This window comes from Carcharhinus amblyrhynchos, chromosome 4, assembly GCF_965287045.1.
Source record: "Carcharhinus amblyrhynchos chromosome 4, sCarAmb.v2.hapA, whole genome shotgun sequence".
Classification (NCBI taxonomy): Eukaryota; Metazoa; Chordata; class Chondrichthyes; order Carcharhiniformes; family Carcharhinidae; genus Carcharhinus; species Carcharhinus amblyrhynchos.
Window position 1 is genome coordinate 133,551,334 of NC_137327.1, and position 12,692 is coordinate 133,564,025.

General features: G+C 45.7%; 2 protein-coding genes across 2 annotated transcripts in view; one reads left to right on the plus strand and one right to left on the minus strand.

Annotated features, from left to right (window-relative positions):
- The window catches only part of atg4a (autophagy related 4A, cysteine peptidase), a 53,202-nt gene extending 41,000 nt beyond the window's left edge, over nucleotides 1-12,202 (minus strand). The window contains exons 1-2 of the mRNA XM_080187900.1: nucleotides 12,151-12,202; nucleotides 4,913-5,023 (exon numbers count right to left, since the gene is read on the minus strand). Of these exons, the coding sequence (XP_080044026.1) occupies nucleotides 4,913-5,023; nucleotides 12,151-12,160 (121 nt within the window). The 5' untranslated portion in view covers nucleotides 12,161-12,202. The remainder of the gene's footprint in view (nucleotides 1-4,912; nucleotides 5,024-12,150) is intronic.
- A 176-nt stretch (nucleotides 12,203-12,378) lies between these two features.
- Nucleotides 12,379-12,692, plus strand: part of psmd10 (proteasome 26S subunit, non-ATPase 10) — a 32,510-nt gene continuing 32,196 nt past the window's right edge. The window contains exon 1 of the mRNA XM_080187905.1: nucleotides 12,379-12,508. Within this exon, the coding sequence (XP_080044031.1) occupies nucleotides 12,494-12,508 (15 nt within the window). The 5' untranslated portion in view covers nucleotides 12,379-12,493. The remainder of the gene's footprint in view (nucleotides 12,509-12,692) is intronic.

Here is a 12,692-nt window from a genome sequence, read left to right on the forward strand (position 1 = left end):
GTGTGATTTATTTAGATTCCAAAAGGCCTTTGACAAGGTGCCACATAGGGCACTGTTAAGTAAGTTAAGAGCCCATGATGTTAAGGGTAAGATCCTGGCATGGATAGAGGACTGGCTGATAGGCAGAAGGCAGAGAGTGGATAAAAGGGGTCTTTTTCAGGATGGCAGCTGGTGACTAGTTGTGTGCCTCAGGGACCGGTGCTAGAACCATAACTTTTCACAATATATATTAACGATTTGGAAGAAGGAACTGAAGGCACTGGTGTTAAGTTTGAAGATGATACAAAGATATGTAGAGGGACAGGTAATATTGAGGGAATTGCAATGGGGAAACTGGGACGGAGGAGGTTAGCTCCCAGGTAGGGGAGGACCGCAGGCAGTATGGGAGGGAGGTTAGACAGGGGGTGGAGAAGGGAAATGCCCAGACTGAGGGGCTGAAGTGTATATATTTTAATGCAAGGAGTGTCGTGAATAAGGTAGATGAGCTTAGGGCGTGGATTGCTGCTTGGGATTGTGATGTGGTGGCCATTACGGAGACTTGGATGTCTCAGGGACAGGACTGGGTACTTCAGGTGCCAGGTTTCAGATGCTTCAGGAAGGACAGGGAGGATGGCAGAAGAGGTGGTGGAGTGGCACTGTTGATCAGGGACAGTGTCATGGCTGCAGAGAAAGAGAATGCCGTGGAGGGACTATCTACAGAGTCTCTGTGGGTGGAAGTTACGAACAGCAAAGGGTCGAAAACTTTGCTGGGTGTATTCTATAGGCCGCCCAATAGTGACAGGGAAGTTGAAGTGCAGATAGGGAAACAGATTCTGGAGAGATGTATTAATAACAGAGTTGTCGTGATGGGAGACTTCAATTTCCCAAACATCGACTGGAATATCCCTAGGGTAAGGGGTTTGGATGGGGAGGAGTTTGTTAGGTGTGTTCAGGAAGGTTTCCTGACACAGTATGTGGATAAGCCTACGAGGGGAGAGGCTGTACTTGACCTGGTACTGGCGAATGAACCAGGGCAGGTGATGGATCTCTCGGTAGGAGAGCATCTTGGGAATGGTGACCATAATTCTATCTCCTTCACAATTGCATTGGAATGAGATAGGATCAGGCAGGCTAGGAAGGTGTTTGTCTGGAGTAAGGGGAGATACGAAGAAGTCAGGAAGTTACTTGGACAAATAAACTGGAAGGAGGCGTTCTTAGGGAAAAGTACCGAAGGAAGGTGGCGGATATTCAAGGAATGTTTGTCTGGAGCTATGCATGACAACGTTCCGATGAGACAAGGGGGTTTTGGTAGGTCGCGGGAACCGTGGTGCACGAAGGCTGTGTTGAACCTAGTCAGGAGGAAAGGGAAGGTGTACAAAAGGTTCAGGGAACTAGGAGAGGTTAAGGATCTTGAGGAGTATAAGGACTGTAGAAAAGAGCTTAAAGGGGAAATTAGGAGAGCCAGAAGGGGTCATGAGAAGACCTTGGCGGGTAAGATTAAGGAGAATCCCAAGGCCTTCTATAAATATGTGAAAGGTAAAAGGATGAGAAGAGAAGGGATAGGACCTATAAAAGGTGAAGGGGGAAAGGTCTGTGTGGAACCAGAAGAAATGGCAGAGGTGCTTAATGAGTACTTTGCCTCAGTATTCATGGTGGAAGCTGATCTGGGAGATTTTGCTACGGATTTGCAGCAGATGGAAAAGATTGAGTTTGTGGATATTAAGGTGGAGGATGTGTTAGAACTTTTGAATTCTATCAAGATAGATAAGTCGCCGGGACCAGATGGGATATACCCCAGGATACTGTGGGAGGCGAGGGAAGTGATTGCAGAGCCCCTGGCAATGATCTTTGCGTCGTCAATGGAGACGGGAGAGGTTCCAGAAGATTGGAGGATTGCGGATGTAGTCCCTATTTTCAAGAAAGGGAACAGAGATAGCCCGGGAAATTACCGACCGGTGAGTCTGACCTCAGTGGTTGGTAAGTTGATGGAGAGGCTTCTGAGGGACAAGATTTACGAGCATTTGGAGAGGTTTGACATGATCAGGAATAGTCAGCATGGATTTGTCAAGGGCAGGTCGTGCCTTACAAGCCTAGTTGAGTTCTTCGATAATGTGACTGAACACATTGACGAAGGAAGTGCCGTGGACGTGGTGTACATGGACTTCAGCAAGGCGTTTGATAAGGTCCCCCATGCAAGACTTCTTGAGAAGGTGAGAGGGCATGGGATCCAAGGGCCTTTGGCCTTGTGGATCCAGAACTGGCTTGCCTGCAGAAGGCAGAGAGTGGTTGTGGATGGGTCTTTTTCTGAATGGAGGTCAGTCACCAGTGGAGTGCCCCAGGGATCTGTTCTAGGACCCTTGCTGTTTGTCATTTTCATAAATGACCTGGATGAGGAAGTGGAGGGATGGGTAAGTAAGTTCGCTGATGACACGAAGGTCGGTGGTGTTGTGGATGGTCTGGAAGGATGTCAAAAGTTGCAGCAGGACATAAATAGGATGCATGACTGGGCGGAGAAGTGGCAGATGGACTTCAACGCGGATAAATGCGTAGTCGTCCATTTTGGCAGAACCAACGGGATGAACGAGTACACTATCAAGGGCAGGAGTCTTAGTAGTGTTGAAGAGCAGAAGGATCTTGGGGTCCGGGTCCACAGGACTCTTAAATCGGCCTCGCAGGTGGAAGAGGTGGTCAAGAAGGCGTATGGTGTACTGGCCTTCATTAATCGAGGGACTGAGTTTAGGAGTCGGGAGGTAATGCTGCAACTTTATAAGACCCTTGTCAGGCCTCATTTGGAGTACTGTGCGCAGTTCTGGTTGCCTCACTATAGGAAAGACGTAGAAGCTATTGAAAGGGTACAGAGGAGATTTACAAGGATGTTGCCTGGACTGGGAGGCATGCCTTATGAAGTTAGGTTGAGGGAGCTGGGTCTCTTTTCCCTGGAGAGGTGAAGGTTGAGAGGCGACCTGATAGAGGTTTATAAAATGTTGAGAGGAATGGATAGGGTGGATTCTCAGAGGCTATTTCCCCGGGTTGAAATGGTCGCTACGAGAGGACACAGATTTAAGGTGCGGGGAGGAAAGTACAGAAGTGATGTTAGGGGTAAGTTTTTCACTCAGAGGGTGGTGAGTGAGTGGAATCGGCTGCCGTCAGTGGTGGTGGAGGCGAACTCGCTGGGGTCTTTTAAAAGACTTCTGGATGAGTATATGGGGTTTTATGGGATTGGGGGTTATAGATAGGTGTTGATGTGATCGGCGCAACTCGTGGGCCGAAGGGCCTGTTTGTGCTGTAGTGTTCTATGTTCTATGTTCTAAGTAGGGGGACTGCAGAAGGACCTGGACAGATTAGGGGAGTGGGCAAAGAAGTAGCAGTTGGAACACAATGTGCAGAAGTATGAGGTTATGCACTTTGGAAGGAGGAATGTAGGCATAGACTATTTTCTAAGTGGGAAAATGCTTAGGAAATCAGAAATACAAAGGGACTTGGGAGTCCCAAGATTCTCTTAAGATTAACGTGCAGGTTCAGTCGACAGTTAGGAAGCAAAGGCAATATTAGCATTCATGTTGGGAGGGCTAGAACACAACAGCAGCAATGTACTTCTGAGGGTGTATAACACTCTGGTCTGACCCCCATTTGGAGTACTATGAACAGTTTTCGTTCCTGTATTTGAGGAAGGATGTGCTGGCCTTGGAAAGGGTCCAGAGGAGGTTCACAAGAATGATTTCTGGAATGAAGAGCTTGTCATACTAGGAACGGCTGAGGACTCTGGATCTGTACTCATTGGAGTTTAAAAGGATGAGGGGGGATCTAATTAAAACTTACAGAATACTGCGAGAGCTGAATAGAATGGATGTGGAGAGGATGTTTCCACTAGTCAGAAAAACTAGAACCAGAGTGCACAGCCTCAGGCTAAAGGAGCGATCTTCTAAAACAGAGATGAAGAGGAATTTCTTCAGTCAGAGAGTGGCGAATGTGTAGAACTGTTTGCAGGCTGTGAAGGCCAGGTCACTGAATATCTTTAAGACAGAGATGGATAGGTTCTTGATTAATAAGGGGATCAGGGAGTATGGGGAAAAGGCAGGAGAATGGGGATGAGAAAAATATGCCATGATTGAATGGCAGAGCAGGCTCAATGGGCCGAGTGGTCTAATTCTGTTCCAACGTCTTATGGTCTTATTTAAAATGCTGATCAACCTGCTGTACATTCCTGGCATTTTCCCATTTTATTTCATCCCTCCCTTTCTATTCCTGATTTCAAGCAGAAATTTGCACACACTTTTTTTTTTATTCTTAGAAATTGATTTTGTTAACACTTTGCTTCACCTTCATCCTCTTTGCCCTACCCCTAAAAGGATGTTTTCAAGAAGAGATCTCTCTTAATCACTGACACATTGTATTCTGGCACCCACGTTTATTTGTCAGGAATGTTTCCGCTCCCCATGGAAGTAAAAAGTGAAACCACTCATTAGCTAGTTTCACCTGATTTAAAAACTAACAACTTCCCGCTGGGGCTTCATTACTGCTTAGATTGAACAGCGAGCTTGACAAATTAAACCTGGAACCATCTTAACGAGAATAACACTGCATCACAAGGGGGGTCCACAGAGTACCTATAGTGCAGAAGGAGGCCAGTGGGTCCATTGGGTCTGCACTGACTCTCAGACAGAGCATCCCACCCAGGCCCTATGCCCAAAACCCCATGTAACCAACCTGCTAATCTACACACCAAGGAGCAATTTAGCATTGCCAATGTACCTAACCTGCATATCTTTGTATTGTGGAAGGAAATCAGAGCACCCAGAGGAAACACACTTGGAGAATGTGCAAACTCTATAAATCACCCAAAGCAGGAATCTGGTACTTTGAGGGAGCAGTGCTAACCACTGCATCACCTGCCACCTTGCACCGTCCATCTTTTCTACTATGTCAATCCTACCTGTTTTTAAGTGATACTGTTTTCCCAGAATCCATGTAGGCTCTTCAGTATCTGGAAAATCTTCAAGCAACTCTGAGAAGCCAGGTATTTGATTTTCACACTTGGCCAGAACTGTAAGCAATATAAAACAGAAGGTGTCGTAAATAATGACTATTCTTCACAAACAGGTACAAAATACATTTCTGAAGAAGTATTCAAAACCACCAGTAACATTCTCATTTAGCAAATAAGAAAATTAAAAAAGAACTGGCAGCAACCAGTAAGACAGACCACGAAACTATTAAATTGTCATAATAACCCAACAAGTTCACCAACAAACTTTAGTGAAGGAACTTGCCTTACTTTGCCTAGCAATTTTTGTAATATGAGATCAATCTGGTTGACTCTTAATTGTCCATTAAACTTCCTAGCAAAATTTGGTATATCAGCTACAACTCTCACCAACTTTTACAGATGCACCATAGAAAGCATTCTTTCTGGTTGTATCACAGCTTGGTATGGTTCTTGCTCTGCGCAAGGAACTACAAAAGGTAGTGAATGTAGCCCAATCTATCATGCAAACCAGCCTCCCATCCATTGACTCTGTTTACCCTTCTCACTGTCTCAGCAAAGCAGTCAGCATAATTAAGGACCCCATACAATCTCTCTCTTCCACCTTCTTCCTTCAGGAAAGAGATACAAAAGTCCGAGATCATGTACCAACTGACTCAAGAACAGCTTCTTCCCTGCTGCTGTCAGACTTTTGAATGGGCTTACCTTGCTTTAAGTTGATCTTTCTCAGGATCCTCTTGGAGAGAGTGATCATTGTATGGTGGAGTTTCTGGTGCAGATGGAGGAGGAGAAAGTGGGTTCCCGGACACGCGTCCTTTGTTTGAATAGAGGGGAGTATGGTAGGATGAGAGAAGAATTGGCGAATGTGGACTGGGGGAGTGCGTTGGAAGGTAGGTCTGCTGAGGAGCAGTGGAGGATCTTTAAGGAGATCTTTCTTGGTGCTCAGCAGAAATTTATTCCGATGGTTAAAAAGGACAGTAGGAAGAGAGGTAATAAGCCGTGGATAACGAAGGAGGTGAAGGAAAGTGTTAAATTAAAAGCGGAGGAATTTAGAGTAGCTAAGAGTAGTGGGCGAGAAGAGGATTGGGAAAGGTTTAAATGTCAACAAAGATTGACAAAGAAGTTGATAAAGGAGGGTAGGAGAAGCTATGAGGCTGGGCTAGCACTTAATATAAAAAAGGATAGCAAGAGTTTTTATAAATATATAAAAAGGAAGAGGCTGGCTAGGGTGAACGTTGGTCCTTTAGAGGATGAGAAAGGGGAGCTAGTGGTAGGGGATGGGGATATGGCTAAGGTCTTGAATAACTTTTTTGTTTCTGTCTTCACGGAGGAGGACGTGAATAATTTGCCGGGTGTTAGCGATGGAAAGGTGGTAGGAATGGAGGGTCTTAATGACATTACTGTTACTAGAGAGGTGGTGCTCGACAGACTGGAGGGGCTGATTGTGGACAAGTCCCCAGGACCGGATGGAATGCATCCGAGGGTTCTGAAAGAAATGGCGGAGGTGATAGTGGATGCCTTGGTGGTTATTTTCCAGACGTCGCTGGATTCCGGGGAAGTGCCGGAAGATTGGAAAACGGCTAATGTTACGCCGTTGTTTAAGAAGGGTGCCAGGCAAAAGGCGGGGAATTATAGGCCGGTTAGTTTAACGTCTGTGGTAGGTAAAATGTTAGAATCCGTCATTAAGGAGGAAATTGCGAGGCATCTTGAAGGGAATTGCTTGATAGGGCGGACGCAACACGGTTTCATTAAAGGGAAGTCGTGTCTGACAAATTTACTGGAGTTCTATGAGGATGTGTCTAGGGCAGTGGATAGAGGAGAGCCGGTGGATGTGGTCTTTCTGGATTTTCAGAAGGCGTTTGACAAGGTACCTCACAAGAGGTTATTGCAGAAGGTCAGGGGACATGGAGTTGGGGGTAGGGTGTTAGCGTGGATAGAGGATTGGTTGTCAAATAGGAGGCAGAGAGTGGGGGTCAATGGGTGCTATTCGGATTGGCGGTTGGTGACTAGTGGGGTGCCCCAGGGGTCGGTGCTGGGGCCTCAGCTATTTACCATTTATATAGATGATCTGGAGGAGGGAACCGAGTGCAGGGTGTCGAAATTTGCTGATGACACCAAGATTGGGGGAAAGGCAAATTGTGCGGAGGGTGTGGAGAGTCTGCAGAAGGATCTAGATAGGCTGGGCGAATGGGCCAGGAAATGGCAAATGGAATTTAATGTTGGCAAGTGTGAGGTGGTCCACTTTGGTAGGAAGAATGGTAGGAAGGACTATTACTTACGTGGCGAAAAACTGCAGCAGGCGACGGTGCAGAGGGACCTCGGGGTCCTTGTGCATGAGTCGCAAAAACCCAGCTTGCAGGTGCAGCAGGTGGTCAGGAAGGCGAATGGGATGCTGGCCTTCATAGCGAGGGGGATTGAATATAAAAGTAGGGAGGTCTTGCTGCAGCTGTATAGGGCATTGGTGAGGCCGCAGCTGGAGTACTGTGTGCAGTTTTGGGCGCCGCACCTGCGCAAGGATATTTTGGCCCTGGAGGGAGTGCAGAGGAGGTTTACTAGGCTGATACCGGAGTTGAGGGGATTGAGCTATGAGGAGAGGCTGAATAAACTAGGCTTGTACTTGTTAGAGTTTAGAAGAATGAGGGGAGATCTCATTGAGACGTATAAGATGATGAATGGGATGGATAGGATAGAGGTGGAGAGACTCTTCCCGCTCAAAAAAGACAGTAGGACTAGGGGGCACAGCCTCAAGATAAAGGGGAGGCAGTTTAGAACGGAGTTGAGGAGGAACTTCTTCACTCAAAGGGTGGTGAATCTCTGGAATTCTCTGCCCGTTGAAGTGGTGGAGGCTGCCTCGCTAAATATTTTTAAGAAGCGGGTTGATGGGTTCTTGATAAGAGAGGGGATTAAGGGTTATGGGGAGAGGGCGGGAAAGTGGAACTGAGCTACAACAGATCAGCCATGATCTTATTGAATGGCGGGGCAGGCTCGAAGGGCTAGATGGCCTACTCCTGCTCCTATTTCTTATGTTCTTATGTTCTTATGTTCTTACATCCTAGCTATGACTGTAACACTACATTCTGCACTGTTTCGTTTCCTTCTCTTTGAACGGTATGTTTTGTCTGTATAGCGCAAGAAGCAATACTTTTCACTGTATGTTCGTACATATGACAATATTAAATCAAATCAAATCAATCAAAAGCTATTTGATTGTATCAAACCGCTACCAATTTCTTAAGTAACTAAGAATGGGCAATAATGCCAGCCTTGCCTACATCACCCAGATTCCAAGAATCAATATAAAAATAAAAACACTGCTTGCCTGAACATAAGCTGCATATTAAATTTTCTGTTGTATTATGAATTACCTGCATTTCAAACTGGAAAGCCTTATCTCAGTGGTAAATCCTGTAACCCTAATTAGAAAGTTGTGGGATCAAGCCCACTCCCTATAAACTTGAGCGCATAAGTGCAGAATGCTGAGGGAATGCTGAACAGTCAGAAATTCTGTCTTTTAGATGAGGCATTTAACCTGCTCTCTCAGGTGGACACAAAAATAAATTACATGGCACTATTTCAGGAAATGCAGTGACTGCTACTAGGCTATTTGACTGCAGAAGGCACCACTGCCTAATCCTACCCTGGGCTCACTCAGGATTCACATCCATGCAATTTTTTTTATCCTGTCATGGGAAATGGGCATCGCTAGCTGGGCCAGCATTTATTATGTGGATGTGCCGGCGTTGGACTGGGGTAAACACAGTAAAAAGTCTGACAACACCAGGTTTTAGTCCAACCGATTTATTTGATAGTAAACGTACAAGTTTTCGAGGTTTCCCTCTTCGTCAGGTGAATGGAGAGTTCTGGCCTCAGACAGAGCATATAAAGCACAGACAGTTTAGAGATTATTGATTAGAATGCGAATCTTTACACCTAACCTGCTGTTCAAGTCCTAAAGTGGCCGACAATGTGAGTGGAAGGAGCACTGATCACAGGTTAAAGAGATGTGTATTGTCTCCAGACAGCACAGTGAGTGAGGTTTTGCAAACCCAGGCAAGTCACGGGGGTTACAGATAGTGTGTCATGAACCCAAGATCCCTGTTGAGACCGTCCTCATGTGTGCGGAACTTGGCTATTAGTCTCTGCTCAGTGACTCTGCGCTGTTGTGTGTCGTGAAGGCCGCCTTGGAGAATGCTTACCCGAAGGTCAGAGGCTGAATGCCCGTGACCACTGAAGTGTTCGCCAACAGGAAGGGAACAGTCTTGCCTGGTGATTGTCGAGCGATGTTTATTCATCCGTTGTTGTAGCGTCTGCATGGTCTCCCCAATGTACCATGCTTCGGGACATCCTTTCTTGCAACGTATCAGGTAGACAATGTTGGCTGAGTTGCAAGAGTATTTACCGTGTACCTGGTGGATGGTATTCTCACGTGTGATGATGGTATCCATGTCGATGATGAATGAACATCGCTCGACAATCACCAGGCAAGACTGTTCCCTTCCTGTTGGCGAACACTTCAGTGGTCACGGGCATTCAGCCTCTGACCTTCGGGTAAGCATTCTCCAAGGCGGCCTTCACGACACACAACAGCGCAGAGTCACTGAGCAGAGACTAATAGCCAAGTTCCGCACACATGAGGACGGTCTCAACAGGGATCTTGGGTTCATGTCACACTATCTGTAACCCCCGTGACTTGCCTGGGTTTGCAAAACCTCACTCACTGTGCTGTCTGGAGACAATACACATCTCTTTAACCTGTGATCAGTGCTCCTTCCACTCACATTGTCGGCCACTTTAGGACTTGAACAGCAGGTTAGGTGTAAAGATTTGCATTCTAATCAGTAATCTCTAAACTGTCTGTGCTTTATATGCTCTGTCTGAGGCCAGAACTCTCCATTCACCTGACGAAGAGGGAAACCTCGAAAGCTTGTACGTTTACTATCAAATAAATCAGTTGGACTAAAATCTGGCGTTGTCAGACTTTTTCCAGCATTTATTACCCATAGTTAATCACCCTTAGGGGCAATTAAGATTTAACCACATTGCTGTGGATCTGGACTCACATGTAGGCCAGACGAGGTAAGAATGGCAGATTTCCTTCCCTAACTAGATGGGTTTTTACAACAATCAACAACGGTTTCATGGTTCATATTACTTGGGTTATCTTTTAATTCCAGATTTTATTAATTGAATGCAAATTCCATCAGCTGTTGTGGTGGAATTTGAACTTGGACCTCTAGATTACTAGGGCAGTGACTCCACTACGCCACTGTCTCCTCATAAATTACAATGAACTCATCAGCTGGGAAAATATTTTTAAGAAGCGGGTTGATGGGTTCTTGATAAGAGAGGGGATTAAGGGTTATGGGGAGAGGGCGGGAAAGTGGAACTGAGCTACAACAGATCAGCCATGATCTTATTGAATGGCGGGGCAGGCTCGAAGGGCTAGATGGCCTACTCCTGCTCCTATTTCTTATGTTCTTATGTTCTTATGAAAAAGCACAAATTGGAAAATTCCACTTAATCATCATTAGTTTTTTCATTCCAGATTTTTACTCAATTCAGATTTCACTATCTGCCATAGTGGGATTTGAACACAGGTTCCCAGAGGATTACTTTGGGTCTTTGGATTACTAGTCCAGTGACAATACCTGTACACCACTGCCTCTCCTCAATCAATCACTGAAGAGTGATCACTAACAAGGACCAAGGCTAGCTTTCTCCCCACCCAACCCCGGAAAAAAAGTGCAGCATTGCCCTGTCTGAGATCAGGTATCTCAGCAGACAGCAGAAATTGCACTTGGGAGCCTCCTAGTCCACAGAACACAATTAATTTATTCACTCAGTCGTCTGGGTTTAATACAGTTCCATTTCTTTTTATTTCTGTGGCATTAGTACCAATTTCAGTTCAGCCCATCCAACTGTTTGTGGAGTTCCTTGGCATTCTCTTTTCATTATTTTGCTTTTTAGTAAAGCAAAGACACAAAGTTTGTTTTTCTGCCATTGCCTCAAGAAATGTTTCAGCACTCAAGTGTTGCAACACATCACAGCTAGTTTCACCTTGACATGTGTAAAGATATGTTTTTACCCTATCAAGCTTACCCTGATCAGGTTTTGATTCAATAAACATTGGCAAGAACACTGGGAAAAGTCTGACAACACCAGGTTTTAGTCCAACCTATTTATTTGATAATAAATATTTGATAATAAATAAATTTGATAATATTATCAAATAAATAGGTTGGACTAAAACCTGGTGTTGTCAGACTTTTTACTGTGTTTACGCCAGTCCAACGCCGGCATACCCACATCAAGAACACTGGGGACAGCTGTGGTCAATCCTCACAAGCTGTCAAAAGAGCCAGCTCAAGATTCACTCTTTGACCACACGATGTCCTTACTGTTTGGATTCAAGTCACTTTATTTTTAAGTGCAGGATTTCATGTCATTGTGAAACAGAGTTAACATGCTTTCATTAACCTGACACCACATTTAAAGTGAGCTTCATTTAAAAGATCCATCAAGATTAAGACATATAAAAGAACAAGCACGAAGTAAAGTCAGGCAGATGAAAAGCATTGACAAGGAGAAGCCCCTTTGGATACTGTAACAAATAAGCCTGGCTGACACCAGTTCATAGTGCTATTTTCAGTTTAAGTACAGGTGACATGTTCAATAATGAATTATGGGGTTCGGACAAATGATCACAATCATGGCACCAGAGCATGGCAACTTCTTTGAGCTGTCCCCAAAATACCCTCTAATTCTATATTTTACTCGCAGTCTATGCTTCTAAAACTCGATCCTAACTTTTATCTTTTTCTACACACGAGCTGTGACTGTAATACAACATTCTGCATCCTCTCCTTTCCTTCTCTATGTACGGTATGCTTTGTCTGTATACTGCACAAGGAACAATACTTTTCACTGGATACTAATACACGTGACAATAATATAACAAATCAGATCAGATCAGATCATCCTGTAGACAGAGACCATCCACAACACTGATTTCCACAATATTTATTGTGGCCTCCAGATAACCCAGACATCAAGTTGCCCGCATGGCTTCCATCTACCTAACCACAACTTTTTCAAACAACATTAAATCCACTCAGAAACGACACTGAATTACAGGAAGACTTTTGGAATTGCTCGTTTTAGTTTTGTCACAACAGCTGAGACGTTACCTGCCTCCATCCTCAGTCCTGTCAGAGGGTCAACGCGGTGCGCTTGCGCGGCCAGCGCGGTGCCTCCTGGGTGATGTAGTCCTCCCGCCGCTGAGTCGCTGCCTCCCTCCGGACAGGATGAACTACAACTCCCGCAATGCACCCCGCCAACCAGTGACCGGCCGCCTGCTCTGAGCTGGCATCGCCATAGGCCCCGCCTCCGTTGCTATGATCCGAAGCTCAAGGGGGGCCTCGGGTCGCCTGACTTCTGCAGCCGCTGGCAGTAAGCCTGGCTTCCCTAGGCCAACTTAGGGGCACAACATCGGGGGCACGGGACGTTGCCGGAGATTCCACTCTTAAATCGATGCGGCATTGCCCGGTATGTTTTTCTTCAATCTGATTGGTGCTTCGACGTGGAGGCGGGGTAACGAGTCTGATTGACAGTGGAGCAGGGGGCGGGGTAAAGGATGTGATTGACAACGGGAGAAAGGGCGGGGTAGATAATGTGATTGAAAGCAGGACAGGGGGCGGGGTGATGAATAATTGACAGTTGGACAGGGGTG